The 26,989-nt window shown below is 47.8% G+C and overlaps 1 protein-coding gene across 1 annotated transcript; it reads left to right on the top strand.

The window, feature by feature from the left end:
* On the top strand, window positions 1–26,778 carry EIF2B5 (eukaryotic translation initiation factor 2B subunit epsilon). The gene is made up of 16 exons (XM_024214299.3): window positions 1–192; window positions 3,893–4,017; window positions 5,065–5,250; window positions 5,350–5,527; window positions 6,249–6,329; window positions 7,072–7,149; window positions 8,281–8,593; window positions 9,360–9,505; window positions 9,868–10,006; window positions 10,715–10,816; window positions 12,008–12,115; window positions 13,051–13,141; window positions 14,347–14,470; window positions 22,762–22,887; window positions 24,475–24,585; window positions 25,643–26,778. The coding sequence occupies exons 1-16, from the start codon at window positions 37–39 to the stop codon at window positions 25,706–25,708; spliced, it is 2,130 nt and encodes a 709-aa protein (XP_024070067.1). The 5' UTR covers window positions 1–36; the 3' UTR covers window positions 25,709–26,778.
* The last annotated feature ends 211 nt before the right edge of the window (window positions 26,779–26,989 follow it).

The raw sequence follows: 26,989 nt of genomic DNA, 5'->3' as shown, positions 1-26,989 counted from the left end.
GCGGCGGAGAGGCCGCGTGCGTGCGTGAGGAGACGGATGATGGCGGCCCGGGGCTCTGGGAGGCGGGGAGCCGGGTCTGGAGGGAGCCGGGGGCCGGACCCGCAGGAGGAGCCGCCCCCCCCGCTGCAGGCCGTGCTGGTCGCGGACAGCTTCAATCGCCGCTTCTTCCCCGTCTCCAAGGACCGGCCCCGGGTGAGAGAAACCGTCCAGGACCCCTCCCCGCCTCAGCCGGAGAGACCGGGGCCGGCCGGGACCCCTCCCCCCGCCAGAGAGACCGGGGCCGGCCGGGACCCCTCCCCGCGCCGGAGAGACCGGGGCCCTTCCCCCCCCTTCCCCCAGCCGGAGACTCCAGACCCACCTGCCCGCCAGAGAGACCGGGACCCTTCCCCCGCCCCGCCAGAGAGACCGACTGGGGCCTCCCCCAGCTGGAGAGACCGGGCCCCGCCCCGCCCCGGGGGAAGGGCAGATCGGCTGTTGCCCCTCCTAAGAACAGCGAGAAGGCAGGATCTCCCACCCCCTCCCGGGATCTAGCCCCCATTTCACCTCTGATTTCTCTTCCAACTCTGCTACCGCAGCCAGTTCGGTCCTGTGGGAAAAATCATCCCGAACCCCCCAACAGCTGCAGAGGAAGGAGACAGCCCTGGAGAGCTCTGAGCCCCAGGGAACTGCAGGGAATCAGAGGGCAGGACTCAGGGGTTCTGTTCCTGGCGCTTTCCTCACTTCACGGTGGAACCTGGCCCAGGTCTCTTCTGCAATCCAAGCCGCAACTTCCCTGTCTGTAAAATGGGGGGATAGTTGTACTGATATACCCAGGGGGAAGGATAGGGAGTATTCCTAAAGCGCTTTGAGAACAATTTGAGAGAGACTTGTTTGTGGTATTCTCTGGGAACAGCATGTGATGGGCGGGGAGAGATGCTGATTTGTTACATGCAAGTATAAAGCGCTCGCTATGCTCCAATATGGTTGTTTCTTAGGGTTTGTCTATACTGGCACTTCACAGCGCTGCAACTTTCTCACTCGGGGTGTGAAAAAACAGCCCCCTGAGCGCAGCAAGTTTCAGCGCTGTACAGCGCCAGTGTAGACAGTGCACCAGCGCTGGGCGCTACGCCCCTCGTGGAGATGGTTTTTTAGAGCACTGCGCCGCAACCACACAAACCACATTAAAGCGCTGCTGCATTGCCAGTGTAGACTAGCCCTTACATACCTTAGTTCAAGAGAATATGTTTCCAGAACAGGGAGCACTCATTCTGATAGCAATCTAACTGGCTTTTATAGAAGAACAAGAAATTGGTAGTTTACCAGCGAAGGACTAATTGCCACTGTGAGTTAATAAAATAGCTGAATAAAGAGATTTTGCATCATGTGCTGAAAGTGTCCAGGCTCATACAGAGTTCTGGAAAGGCCCTGCTATGCAAAGCATGCTATTACCATCTCCCATGTGATCCTCCTGGTGGAGTGACAGGTCTTGGTGGCGAAAGCTGCCATGACATCTTCCAACAAGAAAATGTTTTTAGAGTCCCGTTGGAACCTATGGGAGATAATTTTAGTTTATTGAAGTTTAATTTATCAAAAAGAAGACTGAGAGGTGTCTTAATTACAGCATGTAAGCAAGTTCATAGGTCTCTTTCATGTAGAATCGAGAAGCAGAAGAAGAACCTATGGCTGGAAGTTGAAGCTGGAGAAATAAAAATGAGAAATAAGGCACACATTAACAGTGAGGGTGATAAACTATTGGAACAAACTGCCAAGGGAACTGGTAGCTTCTCCGTCTCTTGATGTCTTAAAATCAAGACTGGATCCCTTTTTGGAAGACATGCTTTGGCCATACACATGTTATTGGGCTCAATACAGGGGTTACTGGATTAAATGTATCTTGCTTTATATTTGGTGAATCTGTGAATTTCTTTTTAAATTATTATCTAAGGATTTTAGTATATTAAGAAGCAAAGTACCCAAATACAGCAAGAAACTGCTTGAGAGGAAAGAAACCTGTAAAGCACACACACGTGTATAATATCTTGTAAGATCAGTTTATGATGAATGGAGGGGGCTTTCAAATGAGGCAATCTAAGGGGAGTCCAGTGGTTAATGTGACTGATGCCACGTTGCACCCCCTTTTTCCAGATCAATAAGCACACCTTTTAACTCTGAAAGAGAAAGGAGAGTGATGGGGGTGAAGGATTTCACTACATTAATTTCTGAATTGTTGAAAGGAGAGTGGATGAAGAATGGAAAACTGAGCTCTGAAACTATTTTGAATAGTCTTATTTGTATTACAGTAGCATGCTGAGGCCTCAGTTATAGCACAATTCCCATTGTGCTAGGTACTGTACAAATATAAAACAAAATATTCCCTGCCTCAAAGCGCTTATAATCTAACTAGGGACAAGACATGACAAGTTGGTAGAACACAGTGTGGAGAGGGAGAAGACAAGGGTGACAGTAATAGCTACTACATACAACACGTTCTAAGTGCACAATTTGGAGTGAATATTTTCAAATGCAGTAACAGCAGCTGTTTGTTTTCTTATCTTGTGCTGCCTCTCCTGGGTGTGAATGAAAGATAGTGCTTAATTTGAGGGAACTACGTTGCCCATAAATGTTCCTGTAGCACTCTTGCAGTCTAGACACTGGGGAATTAGAGTAAGTCATAAATAGGGGGAGTGTGTGAAAAGATTTTGACTCTAAATAGTGTATACATACCAGCTATTCCTGTGGGAATGTTTTGGGTTTTTTCACCCCCACAATGAGGAAAAATAAACCAGAAATCCAAACAACCACAGTTATAACACAGGGTACTAGAGAGCATTATAGTAGAGTGACATCATTCTCCCACTACGAGAAAGGGACCAAGTGACCTTCTCCGTTGGATTATATGAACTGGAACCATAAACTCCCTAAACATTAAATCTCATCAAATGAGGGTCAATCCATCCTCATCATCATATCCACTCATTATACTCCACACCCGAACATAGCCACTTTATGAACTTCATACCCTCATATCTCAATGTCTGTTCTTTGACCCATCAACCTTTTACCCCCAATCGGGGATATTGCAGATTATGTATTCCTCATGCCACCTTATCTTAAACCAAACTTTACACCCTCGATAATCTGTATGTTATTCCCTGATAACCAGAAACCTCTATGCTCAAACTCTGTTCACTATTTTTTTTTTTTCACCATCTTAATAAAATTTTTAAATCTGTTTGCTTTTCATTTGCCAGTGCTGATATAGGAACTGCAGCTGCCTCTCTCAAGGGAGGGACAAATGCTTTTGTGGTAGATGGGGAAGAGGCTAAGCCACTGCCCAGAGCGGCAGCAATGTTTCCCATGAAATCACCAGCAAATGAGAAGAGAGAGTACTTGAATTGCCCAAATCTTAAGGCTCTGGTGCTATAGGAGACAGCAATACCTCTGGAGTTGGGGTGAACAATTATCCTCTTTCATTGGCTGATTAAATATTCATGGCAATCATGATTACAAGATTCATATTTGTCCACTGGCTGAGAGCCAGAAGGGAACAATTTTTAATCTCACTGTCAGAAAAAAATGCTTTTTGAAAATGATGGATACAAAAAAATTCATAAGTGATCCTTCAGTTGTAAATTACCTTCAAGAAGACACTTGAATCTCCAGTTGATGGAATGTATTGACATTACCTGCATAAGTGTTCTGTGATTTTAAAAAACAACTTTTTTTGATTTATTTTGTTCCTGTGGCTTCATCCCTCATGTCTGGCATTTGTTTTCTGATGGTTAGAGCATGAGACAAGGAGTCATGATTGTATTACTCCAACACCGCTGAGTCTTCTTTCCTGCAGCTGGCCTGTTGCTGACCTTGATTGATGTATAATGTTGGTTCAGCTAACTCTGTCCTGTTTCCCTAGGTTCTCCTTCCTCTGGCAAACGTGGCCATGATCGACTACACCCTAGAGTTCCTAACTGCAACTGGAGTGGAAGAAACCTTTGTCTTCTGCTGCTGGAAGTCGGCTGAGATAAAGGAGCATTTACAGTAAGGAACACCTCATCTTCCTTTAAAAACAACCATGAGTCCAGTGGCATGCGTCTGAAGAAGTGAGGTTTTTTTACCCATGAAAGCGTATGCCCAAATAAATCTGTTAGTCTTTAAGGTGCCACCGGACTCCTTGTTGTTTTTGTGGATACAGACTAACACGGCTACCCCCTGATACTCATCTTCCTTTGAGGCTCACGGTAAAGGAATGTTTTCCAAGGTCTTCTATCAGGGTGACTCTTTTGGCTAATGAAAGCTGGATGCTACTCCCATTATTGTCCCAAGGGGATAATTTGAGCAATGTCTCTACCAGCTTCTGCTGGTCCTGGGAGCATACTCGCTGCATATCCTTATTTACCAACTGTTGCTAATAGCTGAGAATACAGCAAGGTAAATAACACGTGATGAGAGAACATTTCTTCCATTGGAAAGCAGAATGGGGGTAGCACTGTAAGTGGGCTATGTCTGTCTGAGGATTTCATATATGATGGTCTTGACTGTCTTCTTTTTTCATATTTAAAGGCAGAGCTTTCCTGGTTAGATATTTAATAACACTGTGTACCTGATGTTCCTTAAACTACTGGCTTTCACTGAGGAGTCCTGGGCCTTGCTCTGTAACACTTTTAAGTGCACTTGGCAGGCTGGGGTCAGCTCTCTGCTACGTGTTCTGTAATCTGTAGGCTCGTGTGCTAAAGAGGAGTATACAGCTTCATCTCTTCCCTGCTTCAGCTGTTGCCTACAGGTTAAAACTCTTCTCTTTGGTTTTGCATGAATACTTGGTATCTTTCCCCTTCTTTCATGAATCTCCACACAAGATCTTGCCCACGAGGAAGTCAGTGTCCTCTAAGCTATCGTCTCGGAGCATTACCCTCTTTTGTCTGTGTTACAGAAATAACTATGCTTAAATGTGACAGTGGGCCGGCCATCATAACATGGTTGCTTTTTACATGTGTGGACAGACACCCCCCCACACTGGAGCACCATGTTCTAGCCTAAGCTAGAAGATCACCCTTTTCATTCCTTCTGGCCTGTTTTCTTCCCCTCCAGGAAGTCCAAGTGGTGCCGCCGCACCTCTTCTAACAAGGTGCGCATTGTGACCTCAGACCTGTACCGCTCACTTGGTGATGTGCTAAGGGATGTCGATGCCAAGTCCTTAGTCCGCTCTGACTTCCTCCTCGTCTCTGGAGATGTGGTGTCCAACATCAATGTTTCTGCAGCTCTGGAGGAGCACAGGTGGGTGACTGGGGAGAAGGCGCACCGGCCTGGCTTGTTCAAGCTCATTGGTGTCGCTTTTTCAGAGGCGTTGTTTAAAACTCTTCCTTTCCTGTTTAGGATGCGCCGTAAGCTGGACAAGAACGTGTCTGTGATGACGATGATTTTCAAAGAGTCCTCACCAGGTCACCGTGCTCGGTGCCAGGAGGATGACATCATCCTTGCTATGGACAGCACTACGAACCGTGTCCTGCACTACCAAAGAACCCAGGAGCTGAAGCACTTTCGCTTTCCCGTGGTACGTGCAGTGTGTGTGGCAGGTGGAAAGTTGCTAATGTGGTCAAGCAACCCACTCCAAAGTAAAACTCTCTCTTGAGTCCAGGGTGGGGAGAGTGGCGCTTACAGCTCCCTCTGAAGAAGAGATGACGGGAAGTAGCTTTTGAAGCTGACCCCTGTGGCATGGTACAGCCATGCAGGCATGTGCTCTGAAGTTCCCTCAAGTTTTTGAGAATGGGGGATAGGTTCCCACCATCCCTAACAGGGTTAAAACAGACTAAGTATGCTTCTTTTTCTCTAAATTCAGTTTTACTGGTATAAATTAGTTCATGTAACTTCTGTACTCGGGATTCTGTATGTGTAAGAAAGGATGAGACAGATGATTCAGGCTGTTCTCTGGCAGCCAATGAAGTGACTATCAATACTGGCATTTGGAAAGGTGTGATATTGCTTCTGTCATAATCTGTCTCATGGAAAGATTTTTCCATGTGGGAATACTGCTGGGTTGAAATCTTTCCTGGTTGGCATACAGTATTGTGTGAGACTATTTTGCATACGTTAAGCACAGTTGCTCTGTGTGTTGTGTACTTTGCCTGTATCTCGTGCCTTGTGGTGTGTCCTCCAGATTTCCAACCAATTGAAGTGTATTCTTAGTATGTTGTCCTCAGCTGCTGCAGTGTTGTTCTGGATTGACTCCCACATGAGAAACACTCAATCTGTACTGTGTTCTCTTCTCTTTCCAGAGCTTGTTCCAAAGCAATATTGAGACAGTTGAGGTGCGCCATGACTTGCTAGACTGCCATATCAGCATCTGCTCCCCACAGGTGAGTTGCTGTAGTTCTGGAGGGCTGAAGTGTTCTGAATAGCTGATTTGTGCTGCTGACATGGTAGAAACGCACTGCACTGCTACAGCATAGAGTGGATTCCAGAGCCCCGGTCCCATTCCTTGCTACTTTGCATGGAGCATGTCACGGACACAGGAGTACGATACTTTCTTGGGCTGCCCCAGCCACGCTCAGCTTCTGGTGTCTGTTGCTGAGAGAACAGGTCCAACAGGAAGCGCCTGTGTGTGTGTCCATGTCTGAGATGAATGGAGGAACTAGTCCAAGATAGCGGAGATGGCACCTCTGGGGGTAGGGGACCAAGTGAAGTGTCAGTTCTTGCTGGCTGGTACCTTGTTGGTAATAACGTCCAGGGCGTTCCCTGCCATGCCCTAGACTCAGTAACTGTTCTTCCACTGTCAGGGGGAGAACTGGTCTTCAGTCTTCCACGCTCAGCAAAATTACAAAGTTAGACGGGGCCAACCAGCTGGAATTAATTCTCCACCCCCTCCCCCCCTTCTGAAAGCCAGACTCTACTAATGTTCACTATGGAAGGGGAGATGGGAAGCCTAGCGCCTCCCATGGAAGAGATCGAGCCTTTCTCATGCCAATAGGAGAAGGACAAGAGCAGCGTCTTCCTGTGTTGTACTTTGCTGAGCTCCCTGGGAGTGGCTGGTTGGGGTTAATAACTGTCCTGGGCTGTCCTGGCAATGTCCTCTGAGTTTTGCCCTCACATTGTCTCCAGGTGGCTGAGTTGTTCACAGATAACTTTGATTATCAGACTCGGGATGACTTTGTGCGTGGCCTGCTGGTGAACGAGGAGGTAAGTGGGGGTATTGTGCGAGACCCACTTCTGTCTGACCCAAGAGGAGCCTTTGGCTTTTCACCTCATCTCTTTAGTGGGTGGCTGGGACCTTTTTGTTTGCTGTCTGGGATGAGGTGTTTCCATGTCAGCACAGCTGGTTGTGCGTGCTGAGCTGTAACATGTTCTAAGTTCTGATAGGCACTGGAGGTTCTTGGGGAGCTGGGAACAGTTCTCCATTAAACTAGCAACTAGATCTCCTGCAATTCACAAAAGCACCTGCTCTCAGCTCCTGGTTTAGGTTGTATGTAGAAGAATAGGAAATATGAAGGCTTGGTCTTGTTAAATTAGAAACTGACACAGCCTTTACTGCTTCACTATCATGGTGCCATGTTTTACATTATGCTCTTCAGAGCAAGGACTGTCTCCTGAGTTTGACAGCACCCATCACAGTGGGACTGTGATCCTGTTTGGGGCCTTTGGACACTGCCATAATACAAGTAATGATAACAAACTTTATTGCACTTGACCTTCCATCTTTCCAGACTTACTGTTTGGTTGAATTTCAGCAATTATAGGGAATCTGAAAGTCCTGGCTAGAGATAGGCATCATGTCAGCAGATGTGTGCTAGCTGCCTCCACAGAGCTCTGCTGATGCCCCTAGGTCTTGACTTGAAGACTACCCTGGTATTCCTATTCCACTGCCTCCCATATAGCTCTGCCAATGTCCCTCACCCCAACCTGAAGCATCCCCTTGTGTATACCTGTCCTGGCTAATCATGTTGGTACTGTAGTGGGTGGCTTTGGAAACCTATGAGCAGGCTTGTGCAAATGACATGCCTTCCTAAAGCCACTGGGGTGATAGTGACTCTGGCTTGTAATGCATTTGGGAGGCTGGTGAGAGTATTTGGGATGTGATTCAGGGGATTGGGGTCTGAGAGTGTCATGGAAGCAATGCCCTTAGTGTCTGAGAAGGCTGGTTAGTGAATATGGTAGCAGAAGCACCTGTATGGAAGCAAGAGTGCAAAGAAGAGGGGTGGGTTGTGGTGGGAAAGTGTGTGGGTGACATTTAACATGGCGTAGAGCCCTGCTCAGGTGCAGGGAGCCTTCCTCTGCCAAGAGTCCCTTGACACGCTTCTGTCTGTTTCCCAGGTCCTAGGGAACCAGATCCATATGCATGTGACAGCAGAGGAGTATGGTGCCCGTGTGTCCAACCTGCTGATGTACGAGGCCGTGTGTTCCGACATCATCCGGCGCTGGGTTTATCCTATGACTCCAGAGATGAACTTCACCGATGATGAGACACAGAGCTATACCCATTCCAAGCACAACATCTACCGAGGGGCAGAGGTGAGCCTGGGCCACGGCAGCGTGCTGGACGAGAACGTCCTCATTGGGCAGGGGACGGTCATTGGCAGCAACTGCTCCATTACCAACAGTGTCATCGGTCAAAACTGCAAAATAGGTGAGTGCCATAAATGGGAGGCGTGGGGAGGGGAAGCCTGACGTTGTTTGGAATTATAGTGAATTCAGTTCTGATCGAAGGTACTTTTTGTGGGAGGAGAGGAGTGGAGGCAGTAGGTGAAATGGAGTTATTAGGGAAACCAAAGTGGAAAGAGGAGAATTACAAGTAGTTAAGCTAGTATATATTGTACAGTCTTGAGTGCTTAATTTTTAAAATGGTCCAGGCCTTTGGGGTGGGAGCTAATGCCACAGCGGGGAGCATAGTGCAAGCTGAGTGAGAGGAGGGCACGTGGCACACAGGAAAAAGAAAGAGAGGTGATGTGTATGTATGTTAAGACAATAACTTACTGGGCTTGTCTCAGACCAGTATTCTAGAGGTGAAAATCTCTGTATCCCATGCTCATCCCCATGAACCTCCTAGTGCCCCAACTTCACAGCCTCGAATACAGCTCCATTGTTCTCATTTTTCCCCATTTTGCTGAATTCATGTAAGGGGAGGCCTCTTGGTACTGCAGCATTTACTGAATCTCTACAGAAACCTTAACTCAGTTTGTCTTCCCTGGCTTAGCCTACGGAGTGGCTGCTGAAATCTGAGGCTGGCTTTGCCAGGATGTCTAACCTCCACTGAGCCACAAGGGTACCCTCTAGTTCTGGAGCTAATGGGTTGGATACTCTCTGGTGCATTCAGCATTGGGAAAGTGCTAGTGAAGCACAGAGTGAGAGCTGTGATCTGCCCTGCTCAGCATCTTTGTGGTGGCGTTTAATAGGGGATGAAGTTATCCTGGATGGAGCATTCCTCTGGAACGGTGTCCACGTAGCGGACTGCGTGGCGATCCGGCAGTCTATTGTCTGCGATGAGGCTGAAGTGAAGGAGAAGGTCAAATTAAATCCTCACTGCGTCCTTACTTCCCAGGTGAGCTGCTTCGGTGTCTGCAAGGTTCTCCATGCTCCTTGGAGAATTACTAGACTTGCTCATTGAATATACCGAACTGAGAGGATCTGGCCAGCAGCTAGAATGAGTGGTGCTCCAGGCCCTTTCTTCTGGTTGGGCATAGGTTACTGCCCCCACCTTGTCCCTTCTGCAAGGAGTTTGGTTTATTTAGCAGGGTACATGCCCAGGCACCGCTAATATTTCCAAATATGTTTCAATGTTACATAGTTCCAGGAGAAACTCTTTGAGGCAGCCCTTGGCTCCTGGGGCGGGAAATGAGAGGTGGCAATGTAGGGAGCTGTGCTTCTGTTCCTTATATAGATAAGTAAGTCCTTTATTTTTAGGTGGTGGTGGGTCCTAACATCACCCTCCTTGAGGGCACAGTGATCTCGCTGCACTCACCAGATGAGGAAGAGGAGGATGACGATGAGTTCAGTGATGATTCTGGAGTGAACAAGGAGGAGAACAAAGTGAAGCTGAAAGGTGCATGAGCTTTTGTTCAGCCCTTTGGTCCTGTCCTTTGTGGGGCTTCACCCTCTGGGACCAGCCTGTGTTCCAAACTTGCTGAAATGCAAAGCTGGTAGCAAAAGTCTTATGTTAAGCTTGGCATCTGTGCCCCTTTAGTGGGAAAAGAGGGATATCCAGTATACCAAGCTAATAGTCAAGTCAAATAACTGGTGACTACCTGCCCTCTCCAGCACCCAACCTCCTGTTTCATCATAAAGATCTGTGGACACTTGTCTTGGGGTGGGAGCTCTCTACAGATGACAGGCTACAGCTTGAACAGTCATTCAATTCAGGACAGATGCCAAGCCATCTGGCCCTCAATTCTCTCCCACTGCACCCCAGGGAGTACCGGATCTTAACGCTCCTCCCCCATGGGATATTGGTTCTGTCAGGCCCCACTTGTGTAGGATTCAGAGTGTGAGTCAGTGTGTCAAGCCAGCCAAGCCATGCTGCTGTAGGCCAAGCTAAAAGAACAGCCTGGTCATTTTCTACTGGCCTAGGTTAATGAGAGCAGCACCCTGTATGCACGGATGGGAGACCCAACCCTCCCACTGTGGGTTAAGTATTTGGGACACAGCTTGGTGCAGGTCATTCTGACACTCCCCCACTAGAGGCCAATCAATTTCAGGTTGGTTGGCTGTCCCAGTATCTTCCTTCCTTCTAAACGCCATCTTCTTCTTTCAGGTTATAACAAAGCAGAGGTGGGGTCAGAGGGCAGAGGTTACCTCTGGAAAGCAGATGATGAGAATGAAGCGGATGAGGAAGAGCAGAGACAGAGCCTTTGGGGTGAGGGAAGGTTTGATGTAGACTGCTGGGAATGGAAACGCATGTACCCTATTTCAGTGAGTTGCTGAGTGGGACGTTAATAACGGGCAGGGATCATCTTTTTGTTCTGTGTTTGTGCAGCACCTAGCACAGGGGGGTCCTGGTCCATCGCTACGGCTCCTAGATGCTGCAGTAATACAAATAATAATTCGTATCTAAGGTCATCGAAGGTGGTGTCTTGAACCAGGCTGAGGAAGTCTCCCCAAGCAAAGTGGGAGATGTCAAAACTCAGATTAGACAAAGCCCTGGAGAAGAGGGAGTGGGGGGAACAACCTCGGATTAGAAATCTGACACTCCAGCTGCATGGGGAAATCCCATCCCTCTTGGAGCCCTTGTTTCAGATGCAGGCAGATGTCACTGCCCCAGTTCTGCTAAGGACATGTTTGGAAAACTTCCTGCCCAGCCATAAAGGCCAGATGCATTTTATTGAAGAGAAAAAAGAAAAGGCAGCTGAGATTCTGGAGCACAATTAGGGATGGATCCTGTGGCAAATTCCATCGCTGCCAAACAGAGAAGTCCACGTTATAATTGTGGGATTCGGTGGCATGAAGTCTCCCATTGAGCTCCGTGTACAGTACGGTGGATATGGATGCATTGCATTGACCAAACGCTCTTCTTGTGGTCTTTGAACGATGGTCCCAGATCTTGCCTCTTCTGCTCCAGCCTTTTGTCTCACAATAACAAACTTCAAACCTGTGTCTGAATGATGGAGGGAGCCCATTACATTCCAGGCACCGAGCTGCTGCTGTCGCCCCTCGGGGATGGGGGGCATGTATGTTGATCATTATTTTCCACCAGAACTGCTCAGCTCAGAGGCTACATCTGTTTTTCTGTAAGGTTCCAGCTCAAGTGAGAGTCCCATGCTGCTGGCATTGCTTGCCTTGCAATGAGTGAGCAGTTTGGCTGGGAGGGATGCTTTTGCTTTCATCACTGACCCATGCTGCCTGCTCCTAGGGATCCAGCAAAGCCTCTTCAAGTTAGTGGTAGGCCCCACTCAGTGGTTCTGGATGTCTGGGTCTGGAAGTAGCAAATCCCATACAAGGATAGCTTGTTCAAACCAGCTTGGATTCCAGCTTTGTCAGCTGGGGAATGACTGCAGCTCCTCTGCTTTCAGGGTTGCCCCTTAAAAGGTTACGTTTTCCTGTTTATCAGGCCCCACCTTGAATCCAGAGGAAGAGAGTGAGACAGAGAGTGACCTGAGTCTGGGCTCCGAGCAGCCAGACAGTCGGACTGCTTCTCCTCAGCTGGATGACATCAAAGGTGAGAGGCCTGGGCCTAGAGGGAATGCTGGGAGCGCCAGGGAAGGGCCCAGAGCTTGTGGGTAGTGGGGTGAGCCCTATGCTGCTGTGACTGTGTGCACTGAAAGTTCCTGCCTTGCTCCAGCTCACGCCTCCCTCTTCAGAGGCCCCCAATCTTCCTGGCCAGCATTTCTCTTGTTCCTGTTACAGTTCTTTGATATTCTCTTCCATGCTGTTGCCTGGTTAGTACATGCATAGGGGCCCAGGTGAGAAGGTTGAGAAGGACTTTCCCTCTTCCTGACCAAAGGCTGTTTGAAGCTGTCTTTGTCAGAGACTGTGTTCCCTTTCCATAGTAGTTTATTGTGGTAATTTTCCCCCTGTTGCACATCCAGGAAGCCACAAGATGTGTTTGGGCTTGTCTACATGGGAAAGTTTTACTGGTATAGTTGAGCCAATGTAGTTACACTGGCATTACGCCCCATGTGGCGCTCTTAGTTCGATATGAGTGGCTTTTTCAGTTTAAGTGCATCCACTTGGGGAGTTATACCAGTCTTGTCATATGAGTTTAAATTCCCCCTTGGCTTATACCAGTATAACTTTCCACGTAGATGAGCCCTTAGGTCATGGAATAGCCTGTCAAGGGAGCTGTAGAAGCCCTGTTGCCTGAGTCGTTTAAAACAGGTCTGCATACAACCCTGGAGAACACGTGGTGCAGTAGGAGACAGGCCTGCACTGGTGCCTAGGAGTGAAATTGGTGGGGTCTGGCAGGTCTTTACTTTTATACGTGCTCTACAGTCACTTACAGGTGGAATAACTGTGGGCATGTGTTGGGTTATGGAGCTCTTTAGTCGGCTTGTCCCTGCTCCTGTCACGGGGCTGGTTTCTCTGTAGTGAGAGATGCTGTTTGCTGGACTTCTCCCTCTCCTATCTAATGGCCTATTCTTGCGTTGGTGACAGTTTTCCAGAATGAGGTTCTGGGTACCTTGCAGAGGGGTGAAGAGGAGAACATCTCCTGTGATAATCTGGTCTTGGAAATCAACTCTCTCAAGTAAGTGCTCCCCCTGGAACTGCAGTGCCTGACTCTGAAGTGTCTTTTGTCTAGCGAGCATGATGCTAAGAGGTTTGAAAGGGGGGAAAAGGGAAACCATGTGACTAGCCCATGTGGCGATCAGTATCCAGTTAGTGTCTTCAGCAGTCGGGCTTAAGAGATAGTGATAACTGAAGATAGTGACATGAGGCGATGCAGAGAGTGCTCTCGCTCCATAACCTCCCCAGCTAGCTTTAGCTGTTGTTCCATGAGCTCTCGGGCTAGGGACTGAATATCCATTGGGTGCCTATGAAGGGAATGGGAGAACACCAGTCCTTTTAGAGCAAAGCCACACATTAGTTTACCCAGGGAGTTGCCACTCTCCATACATTGCAACGTTCAACCAGCAAGTCCAGAGCCAAGAATCTGTGTGTGGTGTGGCATTTCCACCCTGTTTACACAACAGCTCGTGGGTTTTAGCCTTTGTGATAGTCTGGTCTGTCATTAGCTCTTGTTAGCATCTCCACTGCTAACATGCTTAGGGCAACCTGAGCTTGTACATGCTTTAGAATTCGCCTTCCAGCCTCCGCTGTCACTGAGAATAATTAGGCCGAACAAACCTGTTGGGCCTCATTAAAGTCCTCTCTCTACTGGGAGCAGACGATAAACTAGAGACACAGAAAAACCAATTGACTTTTTCCTGAGCACAGCTGGCAGTGCACCTGGTTTGTCTCCCAGGTCTGTGTAGGGGTGATGAAAGGTGAACAGTAATACTTATCTCACTTTGAAAGCTATCCGATTGGTGAGGGTTGGAGCTCAGGGTCTAATTGGGTGTGTTCTACCTACCGCTTCTCAAGTACAAGTCTGTTTCTCTTGTTTCCCCCATCATATTCCTGCATCATACCAGTAAATGTGAGTGTGCTGTCCCTGTCCAGGCAGCATGTTACATTCTGAAACCGGGTCTTCAGGAATGTGGTCTTTCATGAGACCCATTGCAATGCAGGCATGTTTCTGACTGCACGAATACACTAAACATTATGTTTAAAAAAAGACTTGGGCCCAGGGCTGGGAAGCTAACATTTAATGGAATTCTTAGAAATGGATGTCCTGCAATAGAAGAATAGACTTCAGTGATTTGCCATGGCTGGAGGCAGGATGCCAGATTGCACAGGCTTATGGTCCTAGAAGGTGTGTCGGTCTGACAGCCTCTCCCCTTTCCCTTACAGATATGCCTATAACATTGGCCTGAAGGAGGTGATGCAGGTGCTCAGTCAGGTGGTCATGGAGTTCCCATTGCAGCAGCTGGACACAGAGTTAGACCCCCAACACTACTGTGTAATGCTGATTCCTGTGAGTACACTTCCCCACTCCTTTCAGCCTGCATATATTTTCTGTTCTTCTACCGTGACATGGTGTTTTAGAGAGAGGAGCCCTGGTCCTCCTGAGTTAAATTAGACTAGTCTCAGGCACTATTACAGGAACAACAGATGGGTGTTCGCCTTTGTGCTGAGCATCATACGTGAACATGAACCTTAGAAGAGGGCTGGGGATGGGATAGAGAGTTATGCACTTGGCAGTCTCTTGGTTTTTGCACTGGACACACCCTTCTAGTAAATTGGCATTGGAGTGTGGGGTTCAGAAGTGGGATCTGAAGGAGTTGGGAGGCTGCATGCAACAGCATGGCAGTAAGTGGGGAAGGCACTTGTGGGAGAAGGACTCAATCGCACACGGGAGTCAAGAAAGCCAAAGAGCAGGAGGCCTCAGCAGCAGCTAAAACTCAGGGGCATGGAAAATTAAGACTTCTTCTTACCTGTTCTTTCTTGAGACTTCTCTCCTGGTGCTTAGGAGTGGGTCTAGGTCCTCCAGCCACTTGCTGGCTATAGGATCATTGAGCCTAGGGACTGGCCTATCGTGAATTCAAGGGACTTGCTGGCTCATGAGCCTCCCTTGATTCTCCTAAAGCAGTCAAATTATCAACACCATTAACTCGACTTGACAAAGCTCAGCTAGTGTCTGGCTTGGAAGAGACTTTTTTGTTTTAAGTAGCATATGCGTCTTTCTGTCTCCTGTGAGCGAGGACTGGAAATATTATCCCTTCCTCTGAGAACAGATCCAAAAGAGGCACAGTCCTATTGGGGAAGTCACCAGGAGTACTCCTTGCCTGCAGTACATATCTAATACTGGTAACTTTTCCAGTGTCTACTGCAGAGACAAAGGCAGGACCTGGCTGCCTCTGAGTAAGATGCAGAGCCCTGCTCCACCCCTAGAAAGGCCCTGGGTGTATGTGGCTGTGTAGAAGGGGCTGCCATGTTACCTGCTGACCCTCAGTGAGAGCTTGTCCCAGGACCTCTGGTCTCAGTTTGGAGGAGGTGGACAGGTCCCCGCTTTTTCTGCTGTGGCCTCTGATGCCCATTTGTGTGTGTTGGACTGAGTGACCCTTTAGTGATGGCAATGATGCATATATTAGAAGAAACAAGTCTGGCTCCTAGCTGCAAAGGGTTGATTTGGATTGTCCTGCCTTTAGTGGGATATGGGGAGCAACAATGGGCAGCCCCTGTGTTTTCTGTGGGGGAGTGTGATTGTGTGGGGTGGGGGAAGAGACGTTTCCCCAAATGGATCCAGACCCCTGACTTAGTTCAGTTTGGGGAGATGCCTTCGGTTGGAAACGTGCAGCAGTTAAACAATTCAGTTCATACTAATTCAGTTCTCTTTATAAGGTTTAATTGAAAATGTCCCATTCCTCTTGGCCAAAATGTATCCTAATGAAAGAGGGGAGCTGGGGTGCACACCGAGCAGATGCTAGACTCTCTTTGTATGTGGAAAGCAATACAACTGGAGAGTTGGATGCCCGAAGTCTGCTGCTGTTTGGGATCCTAGTTTGAATAAGATACAGCACCGTTCCTTGCTGGATCCTGCAGTGAGCTGCTGGTCCAGCAAGTGAGAGACATGGAAGCATCACTACAGCATCCTGTCAGAGGAGCAGGTGGATGAGGATGGGGCAGAGCCCAGGGGTTTTCCATTCACTTTGCAATGAAGGGAAATGATGATAAAACCACAATGATGATTGTTTGTAGTACAGTAGCGCCTGGGGCCCCAGTCTAGGATCCGAGCCCTACACTGCACAAACACACAACTGCGAGACTGTCTTTGCCTCAGAGTATTTATGATCCAAGTGTAAGATGCGTAGAAGGTAGGATGTGAAAGGTAAACGGCTTATGTTTGGTGTATATGTTTTGTACATGTGCGTTTCATCATAGCAAAACTGACATGAACATTTACCAGCGTAGGCACTAAATCAGTTCCCCTCCCTTGTAGAATTTTGTAAGGTTGGTGTGTATGTATATACAGCAGTGCTCTGTGTATTAAATATTAATACACTGCTTGGCTTTATCAAATGTAGATAGTGCTCTCTTACCTTCATAAGCAAGCTTGACATGGACACCCCCAGAAGCATTTAGCCAATAAAGTAGCCAGCTCCCCAAGTCTTCCTTTGGAGAAGGCGGCCAACAGATTTCCTAGAGTGTTCTGCCTGGAACAATCTTATGTACTGACGTCCTTACCTTGTGCAGAAAATATTAATGTGGGGTTTCCCCAACTGGAGATCACAACCGCTGGGGCAGTGATGAGGTGTGTTATGGGTAGTCACACAAAAATATAAAATTATGAGTATGGAAAAATGTCAGTACATTTTAAAATGAGAAATGTATACGTCATGTGAGGCTGGTGGTGATTGATTATTAATGTGTATTATGGAAGTGGCTAGGAGCCCCAGTCATGGACCTGTACCCCATTGTGCTAGCTGCTGTACAAACACAGATTGACAAGACTGTCTCCGCCCCAAAGAACTTCCAATCTAAGTAAAAGACGAGAGACAACAAATGGATATAGACAGACAGAGAAGCCCAAGGGAACAATGAGACAGCAGTCAGTGTGACAGATGTTCGTCTCAGCACATCTGCTGCCTAACCATTGTCAGAGATGTGTTTCTGTTAAGCCACCCCATCTTGTTATAATTTGAGAACCCCAGCTAGTGCTTTGGATATGCTAGTGTAGAATGAGAGTATAATCTGGATGTTCCTCATACAAAGTACTACAAGCCCCATTAAAACGTTACTTTGTATGAAGTGAAGTACCCATGCACAGACAGTGGCAAAAGTAGAATGCCAGACATGTCAGCTGAGCCTCACACAGCCATGTTGTATGTGTCGTTCAATCGATTGTACCTCGGTCCCGGCTAAGTGGTGACAGAGAAAGATGGATCATTTGTGAAAGGGATGATGGCAAGCTGTTCGAGTGACAGCTCAGAGGAGGGGAAATTGTGGAACTACAGTGATAGTTAAAACAACGAGGAGTCCTTGTGGCACCTTAGAGACTAACACATTTATTTGGGCATGTTTATTTGGGCTGGGTCACTACAAAAAATAATTTTCCCTCTGTTGATACTCACACCTTCTTGTCAACTGCTGGGAATGGGCCACATCCACCCTAATTGAATTGGCCTCATTAGCACTGACCCCCCACTTGGTTAGGCAACTCCCATCTTTTCACGTGCTATATATTTATACCTGCTTATTGTATTTTCCATTCCATGCATCTGATGAAGTGGGTTCTAGCCCACGAAAGCTTATGCCCAAATAAATTTGTTAGTCTCTAAGGTGCCACAAGGACTCCTCGTTGTTTTTACTGATTCAGACTAACACGGCTACCCTTCTGAAACCAGTGATAGTTAAGACATATAGGTTTACGTTGACTTGAAATCATGGTGTGTAACATGTTAGGAAATGCTGTTTTCCATGAGTGTGAAGCCTTCAATGTTGGCATAATGCTCAGAAGCCAAACACCCATCAGTGAAGAAATAAGCACGAGGTTATTTCTCAGGGAAAACATGAAGCCTCGAAAAATCAGCAAGACTGTATTGCTCACACTGGCAGTGTCAACCCAAACACCCAGCAGGCATCTTATTTGGTATCTCTACAAATTGCACAACAGCATAAGGCATGTAATGTTGCAGAAAACAGCATCCTTCCCCAGACATTAGACATGGTGTCAAAAGTTATAGGGCCTGAAGCAGCTGCCAAGTTGAAGACGGTGCTTTTGTCACGTAACCCTGTTTGATGCAGTATTAGTGACATGGGTGAGGCTGTCCAAGAGCAATTACTTTCGGGAAAAGTTACTGCTTAGCAATTCACCATAATGAATCAGTCAGTGCGTCTGCTGCTGCCCAGCTTCTAGTGTTTGAGGTGTGTCCCCACTGGTTCTATGAAGCAGACTTTACTCTTGTATAAAGCTGTGCCGGGGAACAACACAGATGAATGCTCATCAGAGACCTTTCAGCCAAAGATCTCCACAGTCAGTGGGAGCATAACAATATAATCTGCATGGATGGTGCCAAGATGATGGCAGGTAAGAACCACAGCCTGGTCGCACTTGTGCAGATCACACCTCATGACAGCACTTTCATACCGGGGTCTTGGGGAAGTGGAGATGCAGGTGAAGGAATATCTTTGGATCACAAACATCTTCATTCAAGCTGCTGTCAACGCAGCAGCACTGACTAGACCCAGTGCAGGATGATCTGATAGACCTCTCCTTTGACAAGAACCTGAAATTAACTCCAGTCAAGAATGTGTCAGATTTTTGGCTGAAGCTGGGTAACTACCAGACATAGATGCAGAAGTCATGAAAATTCCTATTCCAGCCTTATATCTCTGCAAATTGTCTCTCTCCGGTGGTGGCAAACCCAAAGTATCACAATCCTGGTCATTCTAAAATAACACTGCGTGTTGAAAATCTTTCATCTCCAGGCTAGCTTCATTCATCACATAGGATGGCAGGTGTATTTAGAACTTTGTGCTTCCTTTGTAATCAAAGTTTGCTTTTTGAAACTCCGTAATCATTTCTGGTATGTTCCAAAATTCTGCCTGCTTATTGTTAAAGGTGTTAATGGAAGGGGTCACAAAACACGCCTTTGCCTGGTGGTACTAACTGACGGCTGAGGTGCATTTGAGAGGAAAAAATTCCAAAGAGGAATAAAAAATGATGGCTGCAGGGGAGGGAGAAGTAAGCGTCAGCATTAAACATATTGCCCATGGGTTAAAGTAATTCCTGGAACTGTGCATGCTGCAACATCAGGACCACTCTACCCTTGTGCCCTATTACAGATATTGTCCTGTGAGCCAATCGTCATTGGTATAATATGCAAGTCATCCTACTTGTATTTCCCACACTATTGCCTCTCCTCTCCTCCTCTGGATGCTTGAAGTCACAAAGACCCTAACATGTTCCTAATAGTACCTATTCCACCAGCAGAGGAGATGGAATGTGGCACTCCAGAGCCATTCATTGTTGCCTTCTGCCTTGGGAGTTGTTGTGGGTGCTCTGCATTCACAGCCTTTGCAGGCTTGGAAACTTGCTCAGGGTCCCCTGTGTGGCTGTCATGCTGCCTGGAGGGGCTCATGAGCGAGAATACAAACCGCAGGGCAGACTGCTAAGAAGCAGGGCACAAACCCCAAACTGGTTGTGAGTTCTAAATACTTTGATTTCACCAACCAAGTAACAAGTGTAAACTCCTCAGGCACTATACAGCCTTAACATGGAGTCTCAGACAGTCCCCTTGGGCATTCCGATCTAGGCAAGATTGACTCTGTGATAGACGGTCACTTTACACCAAAAATTACAAAATATTCAGGTTACTCCCAAGCCTAAAGGACCAGTCACTACCCCAGGTCAATTTGCACTTTAGATCTCACACCAAAGACGACACTTGTAGCCAATCCTGTAATAAACTAACTAAAGTTTATTAACTAGGAAAAATAAATGACTCTTGTTTACAAGATTAAAGCAGGTAATCATCCACACACGAGTTAGTCAATTTTCAAAAGGTAATAGCAACTTATAGTAAGCAGACTCTCCATGTCCTTTAGGGCGGGGTTCTCGACCTTTTATCTTTCTGAGCTCTCCCTCCACCCCAACATGCTATAAAAACTCCATGGGCCAGCTGTACCGCAGCAGTCCTGTGTGATGGGGCTTTGGCTTTTTGCCCTGGGCAGAAAGTCTAATGCTGGCCATGCTTGGCGGACCCCTTGAAACCTGCTGGCGGACCCCTAGGGGGCCCCAGACTCCTGGTTGAGAACCATTGCTTTAGGGCTAACCCAGGCAAAACAGCTGGGGATTCCTTGCATATGCTTAGAAATCCTTGCCCCTCAGAGTTCAAGCAGCAAAGGTATAATACATTTGGCTCAATGGGTATTTTTATTCCCTTCCTCCAGCATTCAAGCTGTGATGGGATGAGGGATTGGGCACTTACCCTCTACAGGGCTGTGGATTCAGTAGTACATCCTGATAGGCAGGAGACAACGCCATCTGTAGGAATCCAGCATTTTGCATTAGGTGATTTTTTATTTTATTTTTTTCCTGTTTGGTAAGTCACGTAGTTTCAGAACAAACATTTTACAGTTATAAAACAAACACTTTATATCCCATGTTACAAGGTAATACTTGAGGTTATAAGTGAGATTAATGCATGTGGCAACATAGAAGCATTTCATAAAATCTAAACACTCTACACATTGATATAAATCCAATACCTATCTTAACAATCCTACACACAGGTGAGCCAGACTGGTTTCCTGCTAGGCATTTGTCAGTGTCCAGTGAGGCCTAAAGGGCCTTGGCATGAGCTGGCACCTGGTCTGCCAGTGTCACAGTGGCATTGAAGAGGTCCGAGCTTTCCAACTGGCAAAGATGCTTCCTCCCAGGAGTTGGTGGGAGAAGTGTCAGTGATAGAAACTAGCCACGTATGTGGCTGAGGGAGGTCTTTGCCCAATGCTTCTGAGAAGTCCCTATTGCTGCTGTACCATCTCTACCCAGTGGGCAGACCTGTTCATTCTCTGAGGGGGCTGCTATCCTCAGAGCATGGTAAAAGAGTACATGTAGCTTCATAGGCATGCAGGGGAACTTGGGGTGCTCTAACTTAGCCATCGGTTTGTCTCTTGTTAAAGTAACCCTTTAAAAAAGAAACAGAACTCACTGACTTCAACGTGCTGTGGGAAGCAGGATGTTTATGGGAGCTGCACACCCTGGCTCATTGCGCAATCAAGCAGGCAACTTTGTGTTCAGTTGTTCTCTTATTCTAGTGCTATAAAACAGGTTCTCAACAAAGGGTCTGTGAGCTGGTTTCAGGGGGCTGCGGGGCCCCGCAGTTGAAGCCTGTGCCCTGATCCCTGGCACCCCTGTGGGGCTGAAACTGGGAGCGGAGCCTTGGGGAGCCCCAGCTCCTCCTGTGGGGCTGAAGCCAGAGCTGTGGGGCTGGAGCCCAAAGCTGGGGCACTCCTATGGGGCTGAAGCCCAGAGGCCCCTCCCCCCCACCTGATGGCTGAAGTCTGGAGCCCCCCAACTCCCCTGCCTGCCACTGGACCCTGGAGTTTTTATAGCATGTTGGGGGGACCTCGGAAGGAAAAAGGTTGAGAACCCCTGCTGTAAAAGATCTTGTGGTTTGGGATCAGGATGCGCACCTCCTGCGCACTTTCCTCCCCAAGCCCAGACCCCCATTTCTCAGCTAGAAACACAGCACAAAATCACTGAGCGAAAGGTTTAATGAAAAATAAACCTTGGGGAGGGATCAGCCAGTAACGTGACAGCTTCCTGCGTCTCATCTCTCCTCCCTCTTTACCTGTAACAGATTCTAGCGGCTGCTGCAGTGTCCTAAGAAGCTTCCAGACAAACACACAAGCAAATGGGGACTGAGCCTTTGGGAAATTCTCTGGTGCTTTTGTTTTGGAGGCAGCCCATTTTGCTGTGTCTGCCTGGGCTCAGCTAGAGGGGATGGACAGTGGGCAGACAGCGGTACAGTGACTAAGGCGATGTGTACTCTAGCATGTCCGTTGGTAAAAACTTTTGTCGCCTAGGGCTGTGAAAAGACACCCCCCCCCCCCCGACCGACATAAGTTACACCGACCGATGTGCTGGTGTGGACAGCGCTGTGTCTCCTGCCGACATAACTACTGCCGCTCGCTGGGGAGGGTTTAATGATGCCGACGAGAGAGCGCTCTCCTGTCAGCACAGAGCAGCTACACGAGAGCCCGTACAGCGGCACGGCTGCAGCGGTACAGCTGTGCCGCTGTAAGATCTCTAGTGTAGACATAGCCTAAGTCTTTGCTCTATTTATAGTAGTTGCTCCTTTTCAGTTACACCTTCTCTGGCTGCTCTGCGGAGTGATCATGTCCCAGTCTCAGTGATGTACCATTGTCTGCTGTGAAGTGACATCCTTTGAGTTCCCTGCTCCCCTGAACTCATTTGTGATAATACCTACCACTCTATCCATAGCTCCTAAAGCACTTCAGCAAGATAGTTACACATCCTCTTCGTGCTACAGACAGGAAAACACGGACACAGAAGTGGACTTGTCACTTCGTAGTCCTGTGCTGTAACCCCAGCTGCCCCCTTAACTTCACTCAGCTCTTGGGGACAGTGTTGTGTATGTAATTAGATGGTCTGAATGATGGGAGAGTGGCTTTCTACAATGCTTTGCTTCCCCAGACCAGTCTGTTCCCACTGAGGAACTGCATTGAACATGCACATATCTGTATTTAAAGGTCTCATAATCCAAGAGCCTTTGTTCTTTACTCTGATTCCTCCTGCAGCTGTTGAAGAAGTGGTCCCCAGTGTTTAAGAACTACATAAAGCGGGCATCAGATCACTTGGACGCCTTATCTGCCATTGAGGAGTTCTTCCTCGAACATGATGGCCTCCACACATCCATAGCCAAAGTAAGTTCCTCACAGTGGCAAGGACTTCTACTTCCACTAGCTCAGTAGTGAATTCTGGTTTGTAGGTGCCATCAGCTTGTCTTCTATCAGAAAAGGAAGGCTTATGTGTCTGTTGGGAAGGGTGGATGAAAAAACATCTATGAACGTGATTAAAATCTCTCCTCTGTGTCTGCCCAGGCCTCTGACTGAGCCCTGCTATGGAGGAGTACTGGTTGACATGCAATCTGGAGCTGCTATCTAGCAGTATCTAACCCAGAGGGACCCCTTCCATGGTGCTGTAGTGGAGGGGAGTGGAGGAGAGGCCAGTTTCACACTCTGAAGGCACCCAAACCCACCATCTTGGACCCAAAAGCGAGGGGGTATAAAATAGCTTTTGTCACACTTAAAGATGGGAGATAGGCAAGGCTGGAAAGAGGGTGGGATTTCGTATTCAGGCTGAACTGGGTGGAAATTAATGAACAAAATGAAGGTAGTGTGTGGCTGATCTGCTTTTCCACTGTAGGTTTCAGTCCTGGAAAGTGTTAAATACACATTTCATACACACACACTCCCTCTGTGTTAATGGATTATTTCTGCCATCTAAAATTGCAGCTAAACTCCCCAATTAGAAATCTTTCCATGAATAATTCCTCTACAAGTGCCTGCACAACATTACGCCCGTCACTTCCAGAAGAGAGCTGTCCTGCAAATCTCCCTACACCTTGGTTCCCCAATAAGGAGGAATCTTATCTCATGGTACCAGTGCCTCTGGCTAATGGCACGAGCACTTAGCCTGGACTGACGCCAAAAGCCTTCAACTCAGTAAGCCAAAATGTCCTTGAATGACAGAGGTTGTTTGGCATGTATCCATTGTTCTAGCCTGGCTTTCCCTGGTGGCCAGGAGTTGAAGTGACACTTCATTACTGGAGCTGGCACATGTAGCCCAGCTTCTGTCAGTCCTCTGCCATGAGGAGACTGACTGCAAAGTGTCTCATCAGGCTGAGCACAAAGGGGTGATGAGGCCCCCCAAGCAAGAGTGCATTAGCATCCTCCCCTCATCATGGCGTCAGGCAAGAGCTTGATTCTACAAATGTTCAATTGCATTTGACACCCACTAGAAGGCACCTTTTAGCAAAGGCCGTGCAGGGTTGCATTGCAGATGTGACAACCAGAGTTAGGACTGGCTGAACCGCATTAGTGCTCTTCCCTACTGCAGCTGCCAGAATTATGCGCATCTGGGTCTGTGGACACAAGAGGTTCCTGAAAGATCCATTTCGGTGCTTGTTATTAGTGTGCTTTACCAAGGAGAGGGAGATGACTTTGTGGAGTCCCCTTGGGGTCCTTCATTTCTTTCAACTCCTAAATACCCCTCGGCATCCGTGGAGTTGAAAACCATGAGGGGAGCTCTGATTTGGACCTTGTGTGCTCAGAGCTACCTCACCTCAGAGGCTCAGTGTCAGCAGGGAAAGTATGGGTATTGGGGACAATAAAAGCACAATGATATACACCCCGTTCTCTCCCACTGAGGGTTGTGGTGGGAGTCCCGGATTGTCATACACAGCCTTTTACTGTTCTGTTGCCCCATTTATGGTTTTCTAATTGGTCCAGGTGCTGATGACCTTTTACCAGCTGGAAATCCTGGCAGAGGAGATGATTCTCTTCTGGTTTTCTCAGCGGGACGCATCTGATAAGGGCAGGCAGCTTCGTAAAAACCAGCAGGTAAGTCCGACCTTGGGGCGGAGGTGGTTCTGGTAAAGCTGGGTTCTCAGCAAGGCAGGTAATGAAACACAATGCATTGGCTTACGGCAGCCCAGCTTGGCTTTCTGCCATATTCTGCCATAACCAGAGTGTTCTGGTTGGGGTGAAGGATGAGGTAGTGGGAGAGGGAAATATTTACTGACAGGTGCTCGAGAAACTGCTGGGATCACCCTATGCTCTGAGTAATGGAGAAGCCTCTCTAAGCTAGGCAACTACTTGAAATGGGCTTCAGGGAAATGAACTATCACTCCTTACATGTTTCCTTTGAAGCTACTGTACCTGGCTCTCTGTTCTCATCCATTTGCATGATTCACTGAGCACTGGCACTACTGAGTGGCTTGGTATCAGAATAGCCCTTTTATAACTGGCTTGTGCTGTAACAAGCATAAACCTCTCCATCGGTAGGAACTCTGTATCCGGATGTGGCCAAGCCCAGTTCCAAAGCCTTTCCCGCAAACGGTACAGAAAGAAAACCCTCTTTGAGGAAGAGACCAGATTTGCTTAGTTTAGAGCCCACGTGAAGTCAACTCCCTTTATAAAAACCGGTCAGTGCCTAGAGCTGCTTATTTAAACAGGGTTCAAAAGGCAAAATGAGCCAAGTACATACCCTCAGAGCAGTCCTGCTGGGGGTAGGTTTCTCCTAGCAGCAGCTTTCCTTGCACTGCCCACCTTATGTGCTTGTTGTAAACTAGGTGGAGCTGTCATGCCTTCTTCTCATGAGCCTTTGATGGAACAACTCTGGGTCCAAACTTCCCTTCTCCCAGGCAGACTTTGCCTCTTTTTATTAGGGTTTTGGGGGTACCTTGGCCATGAGGAGGCCTTCTTTGTGGGTTCCAAACAGTCTGTACTGCCCATACCACCTGGATTTAAGTGTCCGTTTTTATGTCCGTTTTCCCTGTTCCTCGGCCTCTCCCATCTAACGTGGAAGTGGTCAAATGCTGAGAAACTGCAGTTGTCTCATTAAAGTAGCTGTTTTCCAGGGTTTATTTCTCCTCATCACATTTCATTGTCCTTGCAGCTTCAAAAGTTTATCCAGTGGCTGAAGGAGGCGGAAGAAGAGTCGTCTGAGGGCGACCAAGACTGACCTGGCAGCCTGACATGAGAAGAGGCACTCCTGCTGCCCTTAGAGGAGGAGGGAGGGATCTCTTACTGGCCAGGCTTTGCCTGGCAAGGTGGGCAGAGCAAGAGCAATGCCAGCGCAGGGTGCCTAGGTGTGGGACCTGAAATCGAAGTGACTGACAATCCCATCGTTAATTGTTGTGTATTCCCAGCCCCCCAAATGGCATCTTACGTGGGATAGTCACAGCACAGCGTGAGAACCACAAGGGAAAAGCAGGAGACACTAACGTCCAAGATCCCTCTGTGGCCTGTGTATGATGTATTATAAGCTATCCATTGGGAGCCACTCACTCCTAATGTAGCGGTGACAGGCATATACATATAAATTCCATGTAAATCTAACTCTTGGGGTTTGAACCATTTCTGGTTTGTGTAAATGTGGTCATATGACCTGGTTATTTGGAGTTACTGTTCATGGAGCTGTAAAGAGGCCAATGGACAATTCATTCCCACTCACTTGTGGAGAGCCCTTTCTGAAGGGACATGGGCAAGGCTGGTGGACAGCCATGGCTTAGTCATCTAAGCACAGGACTGGGCCTCAGGAACTCCTTTGGCAGGGGAAGGCACAGTTGTCAGAGGAAGCCCAAGGCATTTGGCAGCCTGGAATGAGAAGAGGCACTTGTGCTTTCTTTCGAGGAGGGAGAACCTCTTACCATCAGGCACACCTGGCTAGTTAAAATCTTGGGTCTGACATGGACTTGCACTGTGATCGTAGCAAAACCATGTCATCTTTCTGCGTCTGTTTCCCTTTCTGTAAAGTGGGGCTAATACTCACTCTCCTACCTCACGGAGGGCTAGCTAATAACAGAAACACACTTAGGGAATAAAGTACTGTATAGAGGATTATGCCCCAGATATGACCTACCTTCTCTGTCCCCCTAGTTGCTGGTTCTTTGGGTGAGTTTTTATTTTAACTTAGAAAAGGGAACAGATGCCTGACACTTGTTAAGGCCCCTGGTTCAGGGATTTGCATGGTTCTGAGTGCGCAAGCTGCGACCCGCAGACGTTCTCTCGTCCTGCTTCCCATGCTAGCGACAGTTAACCCCCCCTGGCTTGAGCTAGTGTGTCTATTTATTTATTTATTTTGTTAAACGCTAGCTTTGCTTTTCTCCTGTGGGGGGGAAAACTATGGATCAGCAACTGCAGGGTAATGCATGGGTGTGCAGCAGGAGTGAATGTGTGTCCTTTCCATCCATCCCTCTCCTGCACCCTCCTCCATGCTGGTAATAGAGCCTTCAGCAGCAGC

The sequence above is a fragment of the Terrapene carolina genome, unplaced genomic scaffold (assembly GCF_002925995.2).
Source record: "Terrapene carolina triunguis isolate 2854851 unplaced genomic scaffold, T_m_triunguis-2.0 Scaffold88, whole genome shotgun sequence".
In the NCBI taxonomy this organism is placed as follows: domain Eukaryota; kingdom Metazoa; phylum Chordata; order Testudines; family Emydidae; genus Terrapene; species Terrapene triunguis.
The sequence above is the reverse complement of the archived record's forward strand: the minus strand, read 5'-3'. Positions and strand labels throughout refer to the sequence as shown.